Raw genomic sequence first — 24,883 nt, 5'->3', positions numbered from 1 at the left:
GTTGCATTTTGAGAACTTTTATTTCTGCATAAAAAACAACAACACGGTAGTTCTGCTGAAAACAACGTCAGTTCGGGTTAGTTCCATTCAAATCATACCAAAAGCATATAAAATTGTTGTAAACAAGGCATGAATACTTCATAAACTATAGATACGTTGGAGACGTATCAGTACTTAATCGCTCTTTACGACTATTAATACAGTATCAGAGGCACGTAAGTCCTACTCGGCCAAAATTTTCCGCTCTTTCCATTTATTTTCGGGGAATGACACGTCCAAACCCGTTGTTGACGCATCGATGTGATGCAATCATGCAAGCGAGTGGCATTTGCTTGCGTGGGTACATGAGTTATATATGATAGTTGAGTTAGTCTATTTCTTGAAAATAATCTAGCTAGGGCTGAAAACTTAAAATGCCTCTTGACCTTTTTTGAGAAGGTATCGTATATGAGAATCAATTATTCCAAAGTGAACTAGTGCCAATTGGTATGGATCATGAGAAATACAACCCTTTGATGTTGTTTTGGTTGTCATGTTGGTAATTTTCTCATCAAATACCAAGGTATCCCTGTTCATTATGATAAGTTTAGGAGAGAGGATGTACAACCTCTAATTGATAAGATCCTGAATAAAATATCTGGGCGAAGGGGAAAACTTCAGCCTTACAAAGGGGGATTGATCCTCATCCAAGATTTTTTACCTAGCATCCCTATAAATCTCATATCCTTTTCAAATTCCCTAAGTGGCATTTAGATTTAATTAATACTCGATGGCCCACTTCTAATGGAATTACTTTAAGGGGCATAAAAAACCCGTCCTAGCCAACCTGGGGATGTTTTGCATGAAAACATAGTTTGTTGGGCTTGGCATCCCAAACTTAAAAGGTTTTAACATGTGCTTACTAGCATCTTGGATTGAAAGGTATAATCAAGGGGATGGAAAACTCCGGAAGCATGTTTTAGATAGAAAATATAATACTACCTACCTTAATGTATTCACTTGCTCCTCCCTCAACACCTCCGTCTTCCAAAAATAAGTTTTAGTTGTCACAAAAGAAATTAAATTTGGTTCTAGATGGGTGGTAGGTGATACAGAAAATGAGATTCTATGAAGATACTTAGTTTGATACTTCTGCAGTAGTTGGTCAGTTTTTTGGATATTTATGTTCTCTACAATTAACGAGAGAAAGATTGTGTTATTCAATTTTTTTGGGAAGGGTCAGAGCTGAATCTGACATTCAGAATATTTGTCTCCATGCCTATGATGTAGAAATGGTATGAAATAGTAATTAGAACAAATTTCAAACAACATTATTTTGGAACAAGATGCTGACATCTTGCAAATGGATAGTAAAGGGCAGTATTCAACTAATTTCCTTTACAATATCATTAACTTTAGAGGGGTTATACATGTATATATACCTATTATGTGGAAGATTTGTGTCCCATCCAGGATTGCTAGTTTCTTTTGGTCTCTAGCTAATAATAAACTCATGACCAAAGATAACTTGAAAAACATAAACATTGCAAAGTCCGAGGACTATTTCTTTTGCTTTGATGAGGAAACTCTGCGACATCTATTCTTTGGTTGTGTAGTGACTAGTGAAATATGATTAGTTATTTCTGAATATTTCCATATATTTCTTGGCACTTCATCTGATTCTATTGCTAGATATTGGATTGCTAACAAAAAATACCTTCTACTTAATCTAGTTAGCTTAAGACTACTTAGGTGTACATGAAAATAAAAAATAGTATGGATTTTGATGATATTCATTGGCTTCACATTAAGCAGGTGTGGTGGAATCTGCAAAAAAAGTAGGTGTGGTGGAAGATCGTGAAAACTGCAAAGTATTGGGCTATCTTTTGCCTTGTGCAACCAGAGGAGGAGGTGGATCTCCTTTGATCACATCTATCTTTGGTGCTGGGACACCTCTCATGATCAGGTGTGACTAAAGGCAGACCCCCTCGCCCAAGCTAATCATGCTCAATTGGTACCCACGGGGCCACCATGCCTCTATGATGAGCACCCTCACCGCGGAGATGCAAGTTGGACATGCAATAAGTCTTCTTGAGACCAACCTCCACTCCGAAGGTGACCTGCTGGCTACCAACGTCTGGGGCAACACAGGTCTAGAAGGCCAAGACTACACTGTCTGCCGCTGAGCCACTTGGCTTGTTAAGCTTTAATTTCAATTATGATCTTATGTTGCCTTAGTTACTTTTACATTTCAGCTGGATAACATCTGTTATGGATGTTGTAAGTTGTAACTCTGGTTTTGTTTCTAATGTAATCGAGGAATTGCCTCCCTAATCATCTCTATACTACTTTTTTGATAAAGGGCTATTACTTAAAGGTTTAAGCATTACACTCGCCTCTACATAACTAAGATGCACACAACCAAACCAAGTCCAAACTAAACAAGAAAGAATAAAGGTGAAATACAAGAAATTATTAGTTTGTATGACACCTAAACTATAGCAGGGCCAATTCTAAGATCATGCTACCATCCATGTTGGGTAAGAGTATCCCTCGCAGTGTGCTCCAAGTGTGTACACACCTCCGTAAATAGGTCTTGATTCTCCACACATTGTAGAGACGACCATAAATGTAGCGTACATGTACACATGTAGATAACCTGCATAAGTGAAGTACTTTTATTGTTAAAACCCTTATCATTTCTACATAGCCAAACCGACCAAATAATGGGAAGTGCTCCCAGCCTGAGAAAAATTCTAAACATGTGATCAATCCCATGTAACCAGTTGCCAAAAATGTTAGCAACATTATGTGGATGATACAAGCCAGAATCTTGTTGGATGACTATCCATATAGAACGAGCTAATTTACATTGAAAGGACAAATGTTTTATCATTTCGTCTTGATGACAAAAAACATATTGCGTACTTCCATGCCAATTCCTCTTAATAAGGTTATCTTTGATAAGAATGACTCCTCGACAAAGATACCACACAAAGATTTTATTCTATTTTATTATTATTATCAACTGTCACATCTGATTGGATCAAAGCACTATACAAATAATCTACCAAGAAATTACCACTTGTATTTAGATTCCAACGAAATTCATCAGCACCTTGTGATAAGTGCAGCATGGCGAGACGATTTATCAAAGTGTTCCACAATGAAAGTCGATGTCCTATTAAATCTCTTCTGAATGTCACATTCAGAAGATAGGAATCCAGAATCCAGGCAATAGTATCACCCTTGTGACGAACAATATTGAATAGGGCTGGATATTGTTCCTGAAGTGTGGCATTACCTAGCCACTAATCCTCCCAAAATCTAATTTCTGAGCCATCTTTAATAGAGAAGGATCCATAGTGGAAGAAATATTTCTTTGTATCCATGAGACCAACCCAAAAGTTTGAGTCCCCAGGCTTCCAATATACCTTGGACATTGCTTTTGAGCCTATAAATTTTCCCCTTAGGAGGGTTTGCCATACACAATCTTCCGTCAGCAACTTAAACAACAACTTACCGAGGAGGGTAGCATTCTTAACCTCATGGTCATGAATTCCCAACCATCCTTGGTCTTTGGGACGAGAAACCGCACTCTATTTAGCCAGTTGATATTTCTGTTTCTCGCTATCTCCTTGCCAAAAGAATCTTTATCGGAAATAATCCATCTATGTAAGACTCCTTTTAGGAAGTTGGAAGAAGGATATCATATATAGTACCATATTACTTACACTGAATTTATGAGAACCAATCTTCCGCCCAGAGATAGCAGTTTATCTTTCCATCTGCTTAACCCTTTTTGTAGTCTCTCCTCAACGGGTTTCCATTCAGCATTTGTGAGTCTCCGTTAATGTATCAATATTGTTGGGGAACGTAGTATATCACAAAATTTCCTACGATCACGCGAGATCTATCTAGGAGAAGCATAGCAACCAGCGGGGAGAGTGTGGCCACGTACCCTCATAGACCGAAAGCGGAAGCGTTAAGTAACGCGGTTGATACAGTCGAACGTCTTCGCGATCCAACCGATCAAGTACCGAACGCACGTCACCTCCGCGATCTGCACATATCCAGCTCGGTGACGTCCCTCGAACTTCTAGATACAGCTGAGGTCGAGGGAGAGTTTCGTCAGCACGACGGTGTGTTGACGGTGATGATGAAGTTACCGATGCAGGGCTTCACCTAAACTCTACAATGATATGACCGAGGTGGAAATATGTGGAGGGGGCACCGCACACGGCTAAACAATCAACTTGTGTGTCTATGAGGTGCCCCCTCCCCCCTATATAAAGGAGTGGAGGAGGGGGAGGGCCGGCCTCCTATGGCGCGCCCCACGGGGGGATTCCTACTCCTGCTAGGAGTAGGTTTCCTCCCTTTCCTAGTCCAACTAGGACGGGGAAGGAAGGGAAGAGGGAGAGGAAGGAAAGGGGGGCCAGCCCCCCTCCCCAATTGGGATTGGGCTTCGGGGGCGCGCCCCACCACTTGGTCGCCTCCTCCTCTCTTCCACCTTGGCCCATAAGGCCAATTAACTCCCCGGGGGGGGGGGGTTCCGGTAACCCCCCGGTACTCCGGTAAATGCCCGAACACATTCGAAAGCATTCCGGTGTCCAAACATAACCTTCCAATATATCAATCTTCATGTCTCAACCATTTCGAGACTCCTCGTCATGTCCGTGATCACATCTCGGACTCTGAACTACCTTCATTACATCAAAACACATAAACTCATAATACCGATCGTCATTAAACGTTAAGCATGCGGACCCTACGGGTTCGAGAACTATGTAGACATGACCGGGACTCACTTCTGGTCAATAACCAATAGCGGAACCTGGATGCTCATATTGGTTCCTACATATTCTACGAAGATCTTTACCGGTCAAACCGCATAACAACATGCGTTGTTCCCTTTGTCATCAGTATGTTACCTGCCCGAGATTCGATCGTCGGTATCATCATACCTAGTTGAATCTCGTTACCGGCAAGTATCTTTACTCGTTCTGTAATGCATCATCCCGTAACTAACTCATTAGTCACATTGCTTGCAAGGCTTATAGAGATGTGCATTACCGAGAGGGCCCAGAGATACCTCTCCGACAATCGGAGTGACAAATCCTAATCTCGATCTATGCGAACTCACCTGTAGAGCATCTTTATAGTCACCCAGTTACGTTGTGACGTTTGATAGCACACTAAGTGTTCCTCCGGTATTCGGGAGTTGCATAATCTCATAGTCATAGGAACATGTATAAGTTATGAAGAAAGCAATAGCAATAAACTAAATGTTCATAGTGCTAAGCTAACGGATGGGTCAAGTCAATCACATCATTCTCTAATGATGTGATCCCATTCATCAAATGAAAACTCATGTCTATGGTTAGGAAACTTAACCATCTTTGATTAACGAGCTAGTCAAGTAGAGGCATACTAGTGACACTTTGTTTGTCTATGTATTCACACATGTACTAAGTTTTCGGTTAATACAATTCTAGCATGAATAATAAACATTTATCATGATATAAGGAAATATAAGTAACAACTTTATTATTGCCTCTAGGGCATATTTCCTTCAGTCTCCCACTTGCACTAGAATCAATAATCTAGATTACATTGTAATGATTCTAAAACCCATGGAGTCATGGTGTTGATCATGTTTTGCTCGTGAGAGAGGCTTTGTTAACGGGTCTGCAACATTCAGATCCGTATGTATCTTGCAAATCTCTATATCTCCCTCCTTGACTTGATAGCGGGTAGAATTAAAGTGTCTCTTGATGTGCTTGGTTCTCTTGTGAAATCTGGATTCCTTTGCCAAGGCAATTGCACCAGTATTATCACAAAAGATTTTCATTGGACCCGATGCACTATGTATGACACCTAGATCGGATATGAACTCCTTCATCCAGACTCCTTCATTTGCTACTTCCGAAGCAGCTATGTACTCCGCTTCACAGGTAGACCCCGCCACGACGCTCTGCTTGGAACCGCACCAACTGACAGCTCCACCATTCAATAAAAATATGTATCTGGTTTGTGACTTAGAGTCATCTGGATCCGTGTCAAAGCTTGCATCGACGTAACCGTTTACGACGAGCTCTTTGTCACCTCCATAAATGAGAAACATATCCTTAGTCCTTTTTAGGTATTTTAGGATGTTCTTGACCGTTGTCCAGTGATCAACTCCAGGATTACTTTGGTACCTCCCTGCCAAACTAATAGTAAGTCACACATCAGGTCTAGTACACAACATTGCATACATGATAGAACCTATGGCTGAAGCATAGGGAATGACCTTCATTTTCTCTCTATCTTCTGCAGTGGTTGGGCATTGAGTCTGACTCAACTTCACACCTTGTAACACAGGCAAGAACCCTTTCTTTGCTTGGTCCATTTTAAACTTCTTCAAAACTTTATCAAGGTATGTGCTTTGTGAAAGTCCAATTAAGCGTCCTTATCTATCTCTATAGATCTTCATGCCTAATATATAAGCTGCTTCACCGAGGTCTTTCATTGAAAAATCCTTATTCAAGTATCCTTTTATGCTATTTAGAAATTCAGTATCATTTCTGATCAACAATATGTCATCCACATATAATATCAGAAATGCTACAGAGCTCCCACTCACTTTCTTGTAAATACAGTCTTCTCTAAAAGTATGTATAAAACCATATGCTTTGATCTCACTATCAAAGCATATATTCCAACTCCGAGAGGCTTGCACCAGTCCATAAACGGACCGCTGGAGCTTGCACACTTTGTTAGCACCTTTTGGATCGACAAAACCTTCTGGTTGCATCATATACAACTCTTCCTTAAGATATCCATTAAGGAATGCAGTTTTGACATCCATTTACCAAATTTCATAATCATAAAATGCGGCAATTGCTAACATGATTCGGACGGACTTAAGCATCGCTACGGGTGAGAAGGTCTCATCATAGTCAACTCCTTGAACTTGTCGAAAACCTTTCGCAACAAGTCGAGCTTTGTAGACAGTAATATTACCGTCCGCGTCAGTCTTCTTCTTGAAGATCCATTTATTCTCTATGGCTTGCCGATCATTGGGCAAGTCAACCAAAGTCCATACTTTGTTCTCATACATGGATCCTATCTTAGATTTCATGGCCTCAAGCCATTTTGCGGAATATGGGCTCATCGTCGCTTCCCCATAGTTCGTAGGTTCTTCATGGTCGAGTAACATGACCTCCAGAACAGGACTACCGTACCACTCTGGTGCGGATCTTATTCTGGTTGACCTACGAGGTTTGGTAGTAAATTGATCAGAAGTTTCATGATCATCATCATTAGCTTCCTCACTAATTGGTGTAGGAATCACTGGAAGTAATTTCTGTGATGAACTACTTTCCAATAAGGGAGTAGGTACAATTACCTCATCAAGTTCTACTTTCCTCCCACTCACTTCTTTCGAGAGAAACTCCTTCTCTAGAAAGGATCCATTCTTAGCAACGAATATCTTGCCTGCGGATCTGTGATAGAAGGTGTACCCAACAGTCTCCTTTGGGTATCCTATGAAGACTCATTTCTCCGATTTGGATTCGAGCTTATCAGGTTGAAGCTTTTTCACATAAGCATCGCAGCCCCAAACTTTAAGAAACGACAACTTGGGTTTCTTGCCAAACCATAGTTCATATGGTGTCATCTCAACGGATATAGATGGTGCCCTATTTAACGTGAATGCAGCCGTCTCTAAAGCATAACCCCAAAACGATAACGGTAAATCAGTAAGAGACATCATAGATTACACCATATCTAATAAAGTACGATTACGACATTCGGACACACCATTACGTTGTGGTGTTCCGAGTGGCGTGAGTTGCGAAACTATTCCGGATTGTTTCAAATGAAGACCAAACTCGTAACTCAAATATTCTCCTCCACGATCAGATCGTAGATACTTTATTTTCTTGTTATGATGATTTTCCACTTCACTCTGAAATTCTTTGAACTTTTCAAATGTTTCAGACTTATGTTTCATCAAGTAGATATAACCATATTTTCTCAAATCATCTGTGAAGGTCAGAAGATAACGATACCCGCCGCGAGCATCAACACTCATCGGACTGCATACATCAGTATGTATTATTTCCAACAAGTCTGTTGCTCGCTCCATTGTTCCGGAGAACGGAGTCTTAGTCATCTTGCCCATGAGGCATGGTTCGCAAGCATCAAGTGATTCCAAAATCCCATCAGCATGGAGTTTCTTCATGCGCTTTACACCAATATGACCTAAACGGCAGTGCCACAAATAAGTTGCACTATCATTATTAAACTTATATCTTTTGGCTTCAATACAATGAATATGTGTATCACTACTATCAAGATTTAGTAAAACTAGACCACTCATCAAGGGTGCATGACCATAAAAGATATTACTCATATAAATAGAACAACCATTATTCTCTAATTTAAATGAATAATCGTCTCACATCAAACAAGATCCAGATGTAGTGTGCATGCTTAACGCTGGCACCAAATAACAATTATTTAGGTCTAAAACTAATCCCGAAGGTAGATGTAGAGGTAGCGTGCCGACGGCAATCACATCGACTTTGGAACAATTTCCCACGTGCATCGTCACCTCGTCCTTAGCCAATCTTCGCTTAATCCGTAGCCCCTATTTCGAGTTGCAAATATTAGCAACAGAATCAGTATCAAATACCCAGGCGCTACTGCGAGCATTAGTAAGGTACACATCAATAACATGTATATCAAATATACATTTCACTTTCCCATCCTTCTTCTCCGCCAAATACTTGGGGCAGTTTCGCCTCGAGTGACCAGTCCCTTTGTAGTAGAAGCACTCAGTCTCAGGCTTAGGTCCAGACTTGGGCTTCTTCACTTGAGCGGCAACTTGTTTGCCGTTCTTCTTGAAGTTCCCTTTCTTCCCTTTACCCTTTTTCTTGAAAATAGTGGTCTTGTTGACCATCAACACTTGATGCTCCTTCTTGATTTCTACCTCCGCAGCCTTTCGCATTGCGAAGAGCTCGGGAATCGTCTTATCCATCCCTTGCATATTATAGTTCATCATGAAGCTCTTGTAGCTTGGCGGCAATGATTGAAGAACTCCGTCAATGACACTATCAACTGGAAGATTAACTCCCACCTGAGTCGGGTGCTTGTGGTACCCACACATTCTGAGTATATGCTCACTGACAGAACTATTCTCCTCCATTTTGCAGCTGTAGAACTTATTGGAGACTTCATCTCTCTCAATCCGGGCATTTGGTTGAAATATTAACTTCAACTCCTGGAACATCTCATATGCTCCATGACATTCAAAACGTCGTTGAAGTCCCGATTCTAAGCCGTAAAGCATGGCACACTGAACTATCGAGTAGTCATCAGCTTTGCTCTGCCAGACGTTCATAACATCTGGCGTTGCTCCTGCAGCGGGTTTGGCACCTAGCGGTGCTTCCAGGATGTAATTCTTCTGTTCAGCAATGAGGATAACCCTCAAGTTACGGACCCAGTCCATGTACTTGCCACCATCATATTTCAACTTAGCTTTATCTAGGAACGCATTAAAATTCAACGGAACAACAGCACGGGCCATTTATCTACAACAACATAGACATGCAAAATACTATCAGGTACTAAGTTCATGATAAATTAAAGTTCAATTAATCATATTACTTAAGAACTCCCACTTAGATAGACATCCCTCTAATCATCTAAGTGATCACGTGATCCAAATCAACTAAACCATGTCTGATCATCACGTGAGATGGAGTAGTTTTCAATGGTGAACATCACTATGTTGATCATATCTACTATACGATTCACGCTCGACCTTTCGGTCTCAGTGTTCCGAAGCCATATCTGCATATTCTAGGCTCGTCAAGTTTAACCCGAGTATTCTGCGTGTGCAAAACTGGCTTGCACCCGTTGTATTTGAACGTAAAGCTTATCACACCCGATCATCCCGTGGTGTCTCGGCACGACGAACTGTAGCAACGGTGCATACTCAGGGAGAACACTTATACCATGAAATTTAGTGAGAGATCATCTTATAATGCTGCCGTCGTACTAAGCAAAATAAGATGCATAAAGGATAAACATCACATGCAATCAATATAAGTGATATGATATGGCCATTATCATCTTGTGCCTTTGATCTCCATCTCCAAAGCACTGTCATGATCATCATAGTCACCGGCTTGACACCTTGATCTCCATCGAAGCATCGTTGTCGTCTCGCCAACTATTGCTTCTACGACTATCGCTACCGCTTAGTGATAAAGTAAAGCAATTACATGGTGATTGCATTTCATACAATAAAGCGACAACCATATGGCTCCTGCCAGTTGCCGATAACTGTGTTACAAAACATGATCATCTCATACAACAATTTATATAATCACGTCTTGACCATATCACATCACAACACGCCCTGCAAAAACAAGTTAGACATCCTCTACTTTGTTGTTGCAAGTTTTACGTGGTTGCTACGGGCTTAGCAAGAACCGTTCTTACCTACGCATCAAAACCACAATGATTTTTCGTCAAGTTTGCTGTTTTAACCTTCAACAAGGACCGGGCGTAGTCACACTCGATTCAACTAAAGTTGGAGAAACAGACACCCACTAGCCACCTGTGTGCGAAGCACGTCGGTAGAACCAATCTCGCGTAAGCGTACGCGTAATGTCGGTCTGAGCCGCTTCATCCAACAATACCGCCGAATCAAAGTATGACATGCTGGTAAGCAGTATGACTATTATCGTCCACAACTCTTTGTATTCTACTCGTGCATATAACATCTACGCATAGACCTGGCTCTGATACCACTATTGGGGAACATAGTATTTCAAAAAAAATCCTACGATCACGCAAGATCTATCTAGGAGAAGAATAGCAATGAGTGGGGAGAGTGTGTCCATGTACCCTCGTAGACCGAAAGCGGAAGCATTAAGTAATGCGGTTGATGTAGTCTATCGTCTTCGCGATCCAACCGATCAAGTACCGAACGCAATGCACCTCCGCGATCTGCACATGTTCAGCTCGGTGATGTCCCTCGAACTTCTAGATCCAGGTGAGGTCGAGGGAGAGTTTCGTCAGCACGACGGCATGTTGACGGTGATGATGAAGTTACCAACGCAGGGCTTCGCCTAAGCTCTACAACAATATGACCGAGGTGGAAATATGTGGAGGGGGCACCGCACACGGCTAAACAATCAACTTGTGTGTCTATGAGGTGCCCCCTCCCCCGTATATAAAGGAGTGGAGGAGGGGAGGGCCGCCTCCTATGGCGCGCCCCAAGGAGGGGTTCCTACTCCTACTAGGAGTAGGTTCCCCCCCTTCCTAGTCCAACTAGGAGGGGGAAGGAAGGGAAGAGGGAGAGGAAGGAAAGGGGGGCCGGCCCCCCTCCCCAATTTGAATTGGGCTTGGGGGGCGTGCCCCACCACTTGACCGCCTCCTCCTCTCTTCCACCTTGGCCCATAAGGCCCATTAACTCCCCGGGGGGTTCCCGTAACCCCCCCGATACTCCGGTTAAATGCCCGAACTCATCCGAAACCATTCCGGTGTCCAAACATAACCTTCCAATATATCAATCTTCATGTCTCGACCATTTCGAGAATCCTCGTCATGTCCGTGGTCACATCCGGGACTCCGAACTACCTTCGGTACATCAAAACACATATACTCATAATACTGATCGTCATCAAACATTAAGCGTGCGGACCCTACGGGTTCGAGAACTATGTAGACATGACCGGGACTCACTTCCGGTCAATAACCAATAGCGGAACCTGGATGCTCATATTAGTTCCAACATATCCTACGAAGATCTTTATCGGTCAAACCGCATAACAACATACGTTGTTCCCTTTGTCATCTGTATGTTACTTGCCCAAGATTCGATCGTCGGTATCATCATACCTAGTTGAATCTCGTTACCAGCAAGTCTCTTTACTCGTTCTGTAATGCATCATCCCGTAACTAACTCATTAGTCACATTGCTTGCAAGGCTTATAGTGATGTGCATTACCGAGAGGGCCCAGAGATACCTCTCCGACAATCGGAGTGACAAATCCTAATCTCGATCTATGCCAACTCAACAAACACCATCGGAGACACCTGTAGATCATCTTTATTGTCACCCAGTTACGTTGTGACGTTTGATAGCACACTAAGTGTTCCTCCGGTATTCGGGAGTTGCATAATCTCATAGTCATAGGAACATGTATATGTTATGAAGAAAGCAATAGCAATAAACTAAACGATCATAGTGCTAAGCTAACGGATGGGTCAAGTCAATCACATCATTCTCTAATGATGTGATCCCATTCATCAAATGACAACTCATGTCTATGGTTAGGAAACTTAACCATCTTTGATTAACGAGACTTTGTTTGTCTATGTATTCACACATGTACTAAGTTTCCGGTTAATACAATTCTAGCATGAATAATAAACATTTATCATGATATAAGGAAATATAAATAACAACTTTATTATTGCCTCTAGGGCATATTTCCTTCAGATATCCCCAAATAGCTAACTAGAAACTAGCCTTGCCCGTAGCCAAACAATTCAACGTACAGATGGGCCTCATCTTGACCCTCGATAGAACAAAACAATCCGCTTTTATGGAAGTTTATCTTAAGACCCGAAAGATGCTCGAATGCTCACAAATTAATTTCAAATTTCTTGCATTTTCTATTCATGGTCCATAAATAGGATCGTATCATCGGCATATTGAAGGATATAAAGTCCACCGTCAACTAGATGATTAACTACCCCGTCAATTGAGACCATCAACCTTTAAACGCTCGATCATGACAGCTAACATATCAGCCACTATATTAAATAGCATGGGCTATAATGAGTCACCTTGTCACAATACTTTCTTCGTTTCGATATCGCGGCCAACATCATCATTGACTTTAATGGCAACATTACCTCCAGACATGAAGCTATGGATCAGAGCACGACACTCTGTAGAAAAACCTTTCATTCTGAGGGTTTGTTGGAGAAAAGATCACTTTACTTTGTCATAAGCTTTTTCAAAATCAATTTTAAGGACTACCCCATTCAACTTTTTCTGATGTAGTTCTACATTGCATAAATGTATTCTGGGTCGGACGAACTACAAGGTCAGCCAACGAGTTAAGCCTAATCACCGCAACTTTCGTGAAAATTTTAAAACTAACACTAAGGAGGCATATATGTCTATGTTGTTGAATCCTTTCAGCCTCATTAAGCAGACCAATTCTATTTGTCCAGCATGGAGGTAGCCAAATAGTTCTAGATGGCCTGGTTTGATAACCTCCCAGAAGTTCTGATAAAACTCAGCGGGAAACCCATCAGGACCGGTGCTTTGTTGTGTTCCATTAGGAAAACCACCTTCTTTACTTCCTCCTCAGAGTAAGGAGCTGTTGGAAGGTTATTTTCCTCAACAGAAATCCGGGACATATCATCTATTCGGGACTCATCCATCGAGAAATTGCCTTCTTCTGGGGCTCCGAACTTATTTTTATAATAATTAGTAATATATGTTTTGAGTTGCTCATGCTCACAATCGTGCCCTCCCCCTGTACAAGAGAATAAATAAGTTCCTTCCGGTGTCTAGCGTTGACTACACCATGGAAGTAACTTCTATTCGAATTCCCTTTCAGAATAAACTGAGAGTTTGAATGTTCGTGCCATTTGAGCTCCTCTTCTCTCAGAAGTCTAGCTATTTGTGCATTCAATTGATTCTTGATCTCAATTTCTTGCACAGATAACGGACGAACCTCAGCCAAAGCTTCTAAATCATCGATAATAGATGAGAGACGAATCTTCTCTTTTTTAAGAATACCCGCAGTATGCCTAGCCCATCCACTAAGGAATTTACATATTGCACATATTTTATTATTCCTTTTGTGTATTGGAATACGCCCAGCACAGGTGAAGTACTACTTTAAAAAGGAATGTCGTCGAAAAGGGGGCAAGTTGTTCAGATGGCGCTCCTTCCCCCTCCCCTTCCCCTCTCCCCCTCCCCGACCCGGGCGCCTCTGGCCCCTCTTGGTTCCACTCCGGCGGATCCTCTCCCCATGTCGCCTCCCCCTCCTCTCTTCTCCCTGATGGCGCGGTGGCCTTGGTTCGGCGGTTGGATGCCTCGTTGTCGCTGATTGGATCTGGTTTCTGGGCTCTTGCCGACGATGAGGACTCCTCCACTGATGCTGAAGCTGATCCCTCTCGTGGTTCTCCGCTCCCAGTGCTGGCTTCCAGGGCGCTGGCCCGTCTCTGGAAATTTGCCCCTGGGGGAAGCGGCAGACCGGTCCCGTCGCCGGAGTTCGCCTCTGGGTGGCAGCTTGTTGGTCGCCGGTGGCGCAGATCTAGTAAGTTCTCGGTCCCTTCTCCGGCATGTGGTGTCCTTGGTGCATCGCCTTCAGGGGATGCGTCGATCGTCGATGTGTTGTGTTCTCTTGGCTCTAGAGGATCTGCGTCTCGCCTGCATTCCCTGGGCGTGCTGCCGGCGCCGGCGTTGCCTAGCTCGTCGGGGGCTGGGGCTGCGGCGGGCAGGCAAACCCTAGATCGGGTTCGGGCAGCGGTGGCTGGTGGGCCCCAAGGCTCCATGGGCCTGTTGCTTTTTGGGCTGGTTTCCTGTTTCCCCCCTCCCCTTCGTGGGCCCTGGGCAGTTGGTTGTGGCCACTGCCCCCACCCTCCTCTCCTCGTCCCATTCGTCTGGCCCTGCCCATGTGGGCTCGGCTAGCTCGGGATATTTATGGGTGAGGATAGGATCCCTTCCCCCTTTCTAGGGTTTCCGGCTTCCGCTGCGGATATTCACAAGTATCGTGCCCCCATCCGCCGCTTTCTCAGATCCACTCCTCCTCATCCCCTCCTCCTCTCCTTCGCGGAGGTCCTCGCCATGGACAAGTCCAGGGCCTCGTCGAGTGAAGCCATGTCGGGTAGCAAGCACCGGCGCGAGGATTCGCCTGGCCCGGGGCGGATCTGGCGTATGATGCTGCTCTCCGCTCCAAGATAGAGGCCGAGTGGTCGACGCGTGAGCAGGTGGCCCGCGATCGTGTGGCTTGGGCGGCGGGGCCGGAGTGGCTCCAGCGCGACGAGAAGGCGCGGGCGGCGACCGGATCTGGCGGGCTGGCATCTAGATCTGGTGCTGCGGGCTCGTCTGTGGTGGATCCATGGGAGATGGCAGCTTCGGGCGGGCCTGGTGGTTCCTCCTCTTCGGGGCCGCGCCCAGCTCCGGTGCAGGGTCCGGTGGCTCCGTCACGGCAGTCTCAGCCTCCTCCCCGTCCCTCTGGTGCTAGGGCTGGGTCCTCCCGTCCTCCTCTGCGCTTCTTCTTGGGCTCACCTTCCATGCAGTTCAAGCCGCACCGTTCTCCGGCCTCTGACCCTGGATCTGCCTCGTCGGGGCTGGGAGACAGCATCCTGCCTCCCCCTCCTCCGCCTCCTCCTCGCCAGAATGCTAATCCCCCAAATCCTCCCTCCTCTCCCACCTTCTTTGCATGCCATCAACCGAGACACTTTCAGTCCAGATGCCTCAATCCCCTGTTCTCTCTGATCTGTAGATCTGATGGTCATTTGATTGTGGATTGCCAGAACCGCAGCAAACCTCCCACCTTTGTTCATTTTGGAACGGGCCTCCCTGGCTTCTCATTCATTGCGTTGGATAGTGATTTACCTCTGGTTGTGGCGGCCCTGTCCCTCTCGAATGCTGCTATTGTCTCGATCCAGGACCAGAAGATCTCCCCGCAGACCCTGCTGGAAGGCTTGCGGATCTAGGATGAGGGGGCTGGGATTGGCAAGTTCACGAGCTCTCTGATTATGAGTTCGTTGTTGTATTTCCCTCCAAGGACTGTTTGAGAATGATCTCTTCGTGCACGAGTTTCACCCTCCCTTACAATTAGTTGGTGGTGTCAGTGAAGGCGGCGACATGTGGCGCCAAGGCGGTGGGACTGCTTTCTCAAATCTGGGTGTTGGTGGATGATGTTCCAGCTGGGTTGCGTTTGATCCCGTTTATGATGGCGTTTGGTGTCTTGATTGGCAAGCCTGTTGAGGTTGATCCAGAGTCCCTAGAGAAGATTGGCCCGGTGCCTATCAAGATCTGGTGTGTGGATCCTATCTGTGTTCGTGGCGCACTTGATGTATTTCCCTCCTCTGATGGTGTTCGGCTGTGGGTTTGAGCCGAGGGTGCTGAGGTGTTCCAGGCCCCTCCTCCTCCATCTCCTCCCAGTTCTGCTAATCCTGATAATGACAAGCATGGTGATGGTTCGATGTGTGCGCAAAACCCTAGCGGTGGCACTGATCCTCACTTCCCTCAGTCCGAATGGGACGGCTTGGATCTCGATGAACGTGAGCTATTCAAATCCAATGCTCCGGTGGGTGCGACTCAGAAGGATGAGATGGATGCTCCTGCCAAGGGCGGGGTGACCCAGGAGGCTGAAGGCCAGAGAAAGAATGCTACCATGAGCACTCCTATCTCGGGGTCTGTTCCAATCTGCCAGCTCATCCTCTGTCTCCTACTTTTTCTGGTATTGAAGACTTGCCTCCATCTCCCCCGCGTTCTACCAAACCCAGCTAGACCACGAAGAAGAAGAAGACCTCTGTCAGAAAGTTCTCGGCCAAGAGTAGGGCTTCCTCGGGCTCAAAGCAATCGATGACGGGCATCTGTCATCGCCTGGATATGGATCTGGGAGCTGTGTCTGCCTCCGGCCCCGCCTCGGCTTCTCCTGCGGCGCGCTCTCCTCTGCTCCGATCGCCTGCGTCTACGGCCTGCAAGGAGTGGCGCGTTCGAGACTCCGGTGATCCCGTGGCTCTGCGGGTGGAGCGATGTGCTGCTGCCAAGGATCTCCCCCCCCCCAGGTACGGCGCCTCCTGCGTCCCCCCTTCCTCCCCTATTCGTCTTGTTTTTCCTTCTCTTTCGGACGATCATCTTTTGCATATCCTATCGGATGTGGGTGTTTCTTTTGATCCCGGTGCTGGTTCTCCCTCGCTTATTCTCTCCACCATTAGGGCTAATGAGTTGGCTCAAGCGGCCATTGCCAAGGCCAAAGAGCCCGCGGTGGCTGCAGCCACTAGGGTTGTTCCTGGGCAGGCAAATGAGGGGGGTGTGGACGATGGTTGTGGCCAGTTTCACCCCCTCCAGCTAAAAGGGGTCCGAGCAAGCGTTCTAAATTCTGCGTGGCCCCTTGCAGGTCTAGCCTTGGCATAAAAAAAATCTCTCTTTCAAATGAAAGCTCTCTTTTGGAATATTAGAGGTTTTGGCGCTAGGGGGCATCCAGATCAAATTAGGGATGTTATCCGAGGCGAAAACATTGACATACTAGGGCTAGTGGAAATGTTTAAAGAATGTTTTCCCCCAATGAACTCTCTACGATTGCGGGCATGGATAGATTCGGTTGGCATTCTCTTCCTTCTTCTGGTCATTCGGGGGGCATCCTTATTGGTTGTAAACGGGACATATTTGATTTTGTTACCTTTGACCATGGCATTTTTTGGGCAAGTATTGTGGTACACCATGGGAGCCTTAACACCTTGTGGGAATTTATGGTGGTCTATGGCCCTGCAGATCATTCGCTTACTTCTCTGTTCCTTGACGAATTATCTACTAAAATTGAGTCATGCATGATTCCTATTGTAATTGGAGGAGACTTTAACCTCCTACGTACTCCTTCTGATAAGAATAATCATAACTTTTCCTGGCCGCTTGCTAATGCGTTTAATGATTTCATCAGTGCGTGTGCCATTCGCGAGCTTCCTCGGGTAGGGGCCCGTTTCACCTGGTCTAATCATCAGACTAATCCGGTCCGGTCGATGCTGAACCGGGATTTTATCTGTCCTGGCTGGGATTCCTTATTTCCTCGTGCTTATCTGAAAGCTAAACCCGCGGTGGGCTCTAACCATGTGCCCCTCATCCTCGATTCTGGCCTCAACCAGCCTATGGCTTCCTCGCGCTTTCAATTCGATGCCTCTTGGCTTCTAGTGGAGGGATTCATACCCATGTTGGCCTCCAAGATCTCACATCTCCTCTCCCCCCCCGTTCCTTTGGTCCCATGGACGACTGGCACAAATGTTCTTATGAGCTTTAGAAGTTTCTTAGGGGTTCGTCTCGCAATAGGGCTGCGAAGATTCGCAGGGAGAAAAATTCTTTAGAAAATCAAATCTCGGGCCTGGACCTAACTACTGGTTCGATTGGCCTCTCTGAGCACGACTAGTCTATCAGATATAACCTAGAAGCCGTGCTGATGCAGCTGCATCAGCAGGCAGAAATTTATTGGCGTCAGCGTGGTACTCTTAATTGGACCCTTAAAAGTGATTCTCCTACGGCCTACTTCTTTGCCATTGAAAATGGTAGAAGAAGAAGGTGTTCCATTGATAGCCTCATCATTAATGGTGTTAGATCCTCGGACCAATCTCAAATTATCGCCCATGTCGTGGACTTCTTTTCCTCTCTTCTGGGGGCTAAACAGGAGAGTGGCCTATCTATCTCCCCCTCTTTGTGGGATAATGATAATAGGATCTCGAACGATGAGAATGAAGCGTTAATGATTCCTTTGTCTGATAAGGAGATCTGGGAGGTCATAAATTCTGCTAACCCGAATGCTGCCTCTGGTCCTGATGGGTTCTCTATCCCCTTTCTTTAAGAAGTTCTGACCACAGTTACGTCGGTTGGTGTGTCAAATTATTCAAGGTTTCTGCCTGGGCACGGTGGACATCTCGCGCTTGAACTACACTTCCATTACTCTTATCCCTAAATTAAAAGGAGCTGAGCTCATCTCCCAGTATAGACCTATTGCCCTTATTAACAATTTTGCTAAATTTCCGGCTAAGGGCTTTGCTACTCGTCTCACCCCTATTGCTCATAGAACTATTAGCCCTTTCCAATCTGCATTCATGAAAGGTCGATTTATCCTTGATGGGATCCTTTATCTCCATGAGATCGTGTATGATATTAAGATTCGTATATCTAAAGTAGTGATTCTAAAGTTAGACTTTTAGAAAGCTTGCGACTCGGTTAGCTGGCCTTTTTTTGAAAAAGGTGCTTCTGGCAAAAGGTTTTGATGGGGCTTATGTTCATAGGATCATGCAGCTAGTCTCGGGGGGCCATACTGCGGTCTCTGTTAATGGTCAGGTCAATAATTACTTTGCCAATGGTAGGGGCCTTCGGCAAGGTGACCCCGCTTCACCTATTCTATTCAACTTTGGTGCGGATGCTTTATCTCGTATTCTGTCTAGAGCGGCTTCTCATGGCTACATTTCTCCTGTCATCTCACACCTCGGCCCGGAAGGGGTCATCCACCTTCAATACGCGGATGATACTATCATTATGGTTGACCTAAACGACTCTTGTATTGCTCACCTCAAGTTCATTCTTCTTTGTTTTGAAGCCTTGTCGGGACTCAAAATTAATTTCTCTAAAAGTAAGGTCATTGTTACTGGTGTGGATGACACCGAGGCTTTAAGGGTGGCCCACCTCCTCAACTGCAAGCTGGGATCCTTCCCCTTCAAATATTTGGGCCTCCCTATTTCCCCTGATATGCTCTATGCGAAAGAATTTACGCCTGCTGTAGCTAAAGTGGGCAACAAGGTCCTTCCTTGTTGAGGCAGATATATACTAATGCCGGGAAAGTAGCGCTGACCAACGCCTGCTTGTCTTCCTTACCAATGTTTCTCATGGGTTTCTATCTCCTTTCGGCTGGCACGTATGCAGGCTTCAACAAACATAGAGGGTCTTTCTACTGGAACGCTGCAAATAATAAGCGAAAATACAGATTTGTTAGGTGGAAACTTATGTGTAGACCCAAAAACCTTGGGGGGTCGAGTATTATTAATACTGCCATTATGAATAAGTGTCGTTTGATTAAATAGTGGTGGAAAATTATGACAACAGGTGTGGGATCATTATGGTTCTCCATCCTAAAAGCTAAGTACTTCCCTCTCTCTAGTCCTCTGTCTGCCTCTGCTCACGGAGGCTCTCAATTATGGAGGGACTTGGTTAAAGTTAGACATCTGTTTTTGGCTCATGTTAAGTTTGTGGTCGGGGATGGCTCTTCTGTCCGCTTTTGGCTTGACTGGTGGTGGGGCGACTCAACTCTCTCTGTGAGTTTCCCCACTCTGTTCTCGTCCTGCCCTAATCCGGGTATCTCTATCGCCGAGCTCTTGGCTAATAATTGGGACCTGGCCTTCCGGCGCTCCCTTTCTCCTGCAGAGTTTGAAGATTGGCAAAGACTCTCTGCTCTCTTCCCTACGCTCTCGGAGAACGTGGCCTCGGTAGTCTGGCCCCACACCTCGTCTGGTCGCTTTTCGGTTAAGTCTTTGTATTCTAAGCTCGTTGGTGGTACTCCCACCAGCCTTTTTCTCATGTTTGGCGGGCCCGCATCCCCCCGAAAATCAAGATATTCCTCTGGCAATCTTTTAGAGGGTGTTTGCCCACAGCGGACCAAATTCGTAAGAGGAACGACCCTGGTCCGGAGTTTTGCGCCCTTTGTGGTGCTCTGGAGAACACGAATCATATATTTTTTTCACTATGTTTTGGCCAAGCTGGTTTGGAGTTGTGTAACATCATGGCTACAGGTCACATGGGACCCTTCGTCTTTCTCTGAGCTCCGGGTCCTTGCTCAATCTTTAACTGGCGTTACTAAAAGGGTTTTCTGGGTAGGACTTGGAGCGATTTGCTGGGCCCTATGGACGACTAGAAACAAGTTTACCATTGAGCATGTGTTCCGTGCTAAGCCTGCTGTCTGTTTATTTAAATCTTGTATACTCTTGCAGCAGTGAAGATCATTGACTAAGACGGAGGACCGTGATGCTTTTGATCTGATGATTTCTAAAGTGCGGGCCTCGGCTTCTTCCCTATCCAGACAGGAACATGTTGCTTAGCTGTTTTCTGCATTGATTCGACTAGTTGTTGGCTAGGTCGTCTTTAAAACTTTCCGGCCTGCGTGTCGTGTACTGGCCTGGGAGCCATGTACCTTTAACTTCGGGTGAGCCCTCGTCTGGGGCGTATTGTAGTTTATCTGTTTGGTTGGATGTTGTTGTTGGAATTCTGCCTGGTGGCTTTATCTATAAAGTCGGCGCATGCCTTTTCTCAAAAAAACAAGGAATATCGTTTATTTTCCTGCCAGTGGAGTACTTCATCCAAGCTTCCATTCTTTTACTAAGCACAATTCCTTGAAATCCGCCTTAAGTGTCCCACCTTTTTTTGATTTACCGAATAAACTTATGTTTTCTTTTGTTCAAATTTTAAGTATGGCAACCCGAACATTTTTCATGGCAATTTTAGTTCACATGAGGTTGGCAAATATGATAATTTTCTAACAAAAAAACAAATTGGAACAAAGTTACCATGTTTTAACAACTAAAGCTGCCACCTCGTGTCAAGTAAAGTTGCCATGAAAAAACGTTCGAGATGACATGCTTAAAATCCGAGCGTTTGCGATCTATCGGGGTTGTTATATATATGGACCGATAACTCACGGCCTAAAATAATAAACTATTAATACTCCGGTGCAACGCATGCGTAATTACCTAGTCTAAGAAAATGGAGCCACCTTTTGCAGCATCCTTGCCACGTCCCATCTTAACTAAGCTGTATTTTTAACACCGCCAAATTATGCTGTACGCAAGGTAAGCTAGCATCACCACGTGGCCAATATTACATGCCCCGGAATTAAAGATAGATTGATCTTGTCCCACTCACCTAGCTACCGTGTGTCGATCTCAGCCGGCCCGGTCTCCACTCTCCAGCTCACCCTCGCCACCGATCCCCGTCTCACTGTCACACATGGCAGCACTGCCCAATCCCAGCCATCCATTACACTCACTAGTTACTATAACCGCCCCCGATAGCTCTGCACGACTACTAAAACAGTATCAGAGGCACGTAAGTCCTACCCGGCCAAAAATTTCCGTTCTTTCCGTTTCTTTTCGGGAATGACGCGTCCAAACCCGCCGTTCACGCGTCGATGTGATGCGATCATGGGTGCAAGTGGCATTCGCTTGCGTGGGTAGGCGAATCATCTAGGGTGGCCGAGTCAGTAAGTCACTACCTGCTCGTAACGACATGTCGACATGTCGAGTCAGGGACGCGAGGTCTCCGTAAATAATCCGTTGGTGTCGCTCTCGATCTACAAAGCGTAAGGGATATTTTCACAAAAGGGAAAAAGAAAAAGAAAAGGTTGTAGTGATATACTTCGGGGCCCCGACGACTTGGCCGGTGAGGTCAATGGGGGGATGATTATCTTGCTAATAGCCGTTCAATCAAGGTTGGTTTCCCCGCCAAAAATAATAATAATTAGGGTCGGTTTGTGCGTGTATATAAAGTCACTACTGTGTTATCACACAGGGTACAAGCCTCCTGCATAGCAGCATACGTTAGCTTAGCAACTTGCCAAGGGCTGGTAGAGCTGGTTCTTGCTTAATACGTTCTACTTTGCTCACCGGAGGACTACCGACGGGGAAGATGAGGGTAAGATCTTAGTACCATGCTTCTGCTTAATTTCTACTATTAGCAAAATACCATCTTTTATTTGTTCATGATTTATGATGAATTAGTCCTTCGTTACAAGAAAAAAAAAAGTGCTACTAGTTACATATGTTTCTTTCTGCCGTCAGTTATTAGAACTAGTTTCATGGATTGAATCCATTGCAGACCGAGATGGTCATCAGGATCCAGATCGGCTCTGAGAAGGGCCATTCCAAAGCTATCAAGGTGGCTGCTGCGGTCACCGGTAAATTCCTTGCTCGACCCCCTCCCTTACCTTCGCCTCCGTGTCCTCAAGGCTTATCACTAACTGGCATGTTGCATATGGTTGTTTAATTAGCTTAAATCTGGTCACTGCTCATGATGCATGGATGCACGTTGACTTAATTTTGCGTGAACTGGGCAGGGGTGGAGTCTGTCACGATCGCCGGCGAGGACAAGAACCTGCTGCTGGTGATCGGCGCCGGGGTCGACTCCAACCGCCTCACCGAGAAGCTGCGCCGGAAGGTGGGCCACGCGGAGGTGGTGGAGCTGCGCACCGTCGACGACGACGACTTCGCCGGCGAGTACCACCCGTACCGCTACCACCCGAGCCCGAGCCCGTACAAGCACGTCACCGCGCGCGACATGTACTACACGGGGAGCTACCCGCCGCAGCAGCACGCCGGGGGCGGTCGGGACCACTACCGCAACGCCGGCTCGTACCCTCCGACGACGGGCGGGCGAGACTACTACAGCTACGGCGGCGGCGGTGGCGGTGGCGGCTACCCCGCGCAGTACCAGCAGCAGGGTTACTACTACCCGCAGCAGTCGGCGGCGAACATGCACACGGTGGTGCACCACGGGTACTCGGATGACCCCAACAGCTGCTCCATCATGTAGCGGCAGCAATGACCAGTGGACGTCTGAGCGTTTAGCGGGTCGGTTTGAGAATCGATGGATGGTGTGTGCGCCAGTTACTTTCCGATTCCATGTAATTAGTGTACAGAGTGTGCGTTTCTTCTTCTTTTTTCCTTTCTTTTTTCCCGATGAAGCTGTGTTCGTTTCATGGTTGTGTTGTGTGAATATGTATGTAGCTCCAGGCATTACATCTACGCACGGTGTGGAATGTAAGCTAAGTTCTACTCTCTTATTAAAACAGGGGAAAGCAGAATCCGACAGTACAATTGCAAATGCTCACATAGACATGGATATACTCACCCCTATAAACACCCATGTGCATATCCCTGTAAACACCTTTGGAATATTGAGTCGGCACAACATCTCAAGATTGACGAAGTCATCGCAAGCACCAAAGTTTCCTACCTCTCTGCCTCCACCTAGCTTGTGGTTCGCTGTTCTCCTACTCCACCCACCTTTTTGCCCGCCTATCTTTTGATCGACACCACGAAACCACCAATTCAAGTTCCTTACACGAGTACATGAATGCCTAGTAGTGTCACGCCAAAAACATCATTGGTGGCTGCCCCCACGCCATTAATATAGCCCTATTGATAAATGTTATTAGTGACGTGATGCCTCCATGCCACCAGTAACATAAATACTGCTCCTTCCTTTCTAGAATATAAGGCGTGATTGATTTTGCACGGTTTTTGATGCACGACTTTGACCACTAATATATATCAAAGTACACGGAATGAACATGTATAAATGGCATCTTCATATATGTCTTGCAAAACGATTTTATTTCGTGTGTCTGTATACTCATTTATAGACATACATTCGTAAAAATCATAGTCAAAATTGTGTAACAAAGACCAGAAAAGTCAACCGGCGCTTTATATTTTGGGAAGGAGGGAGTAGTTGCGGGCCAGGTATGGCACACCGCTAATAGGACAAATGTTTCCTACAAGCAGTGGTAGTTACCACCACTTACGTTTTGTATGTTGTATGTAGTATCTATCAAAACCGAGAGTATGTACGTGTAGTATGTAGTATATAATAATGATTAGGTAGTATATATACTAATTTTTAGGTAGTATGTACCATGTTTTGAGTATGCTCTTTTTTACGTACAAATATGTACGTATTTCACAATATAACAAAAACTATGAGCTCATATGCAATTTTTTCATCTAACTTGCTTTGAAAAATCTTAGATATAGTCTATGAACATATTTAAAATAATAAAATAGTATATACAGTACTACATGGTAGTATATGAGATATGTGGGGTAACTACCACCAGGTGGTAGGATGGATTTTCCCTATATATATATAGTATATACATATAGATATATATATTAGGACCTTCCAGAACATGTCCGGGAACAATTAGAACATTCTCGACACCACCGAAAATCTTTCGATGCCCATTCTCTCTTTCTTATTCATTTCTTAGCTTTCTAACAAACCACGTTAAGTGTGTGACCCTATAGGATTAGTAAATTATAGGCATAACTAGAACTCCTTCTACACAATGATCAATAGCGGAGCCGTGTATATCCACATCGACCC

General features: G+C 45.2%; 1 protein-coding gene across 1 annotated transcript; it reads left to right on the top strand.

Moving 5' to 3' along the window:
- The first annotated feature begins 22,072 nt into the window (after nucleotides 1-22,072).
- LOC109734222 (uncharacterized) lies at nucleotides 22,073-23,586 on the top strand. The gene is made up of 3 exons (XM_020293436.4): nucleotides 22,073-22,411; nucleotides 22,595-22,673; nucleotides 22,833-23,586. Exons 1-3 carry the CDS (start codon nucleotides 22,406-22,408, stop codon nucleotides 23,306-23,308), a joined length of 561 nt encoding a protein of 186 aa, XP_020149025.1. The 5' UTR covers nucleotides 22,073-22,405; the 3' UTR covers nucleotides 23,309-23,586.
- Nucleotides 23,587-24,883: the final 1,297 nt, after the last annotated feature.

Source organism: Aegilops tauschii, chromosome 2, assembly GCF_002575655.3.
Source record: "Aegilops tauschii subsp. strangulata cultivar AL8/78 chromosome 2, Aet v6.0, whole genome shotgun sequence".
Classification (NCBI taxonomy): Eukaryota; Viridiplantae; Streptophyta; class Magnoliopsida; order Poales; family Poaceae; genus Aegilops; species Aegilops tauschii.
This window is presented reverse-complemented; position numbering and strand designations above follow the sequence as displayed.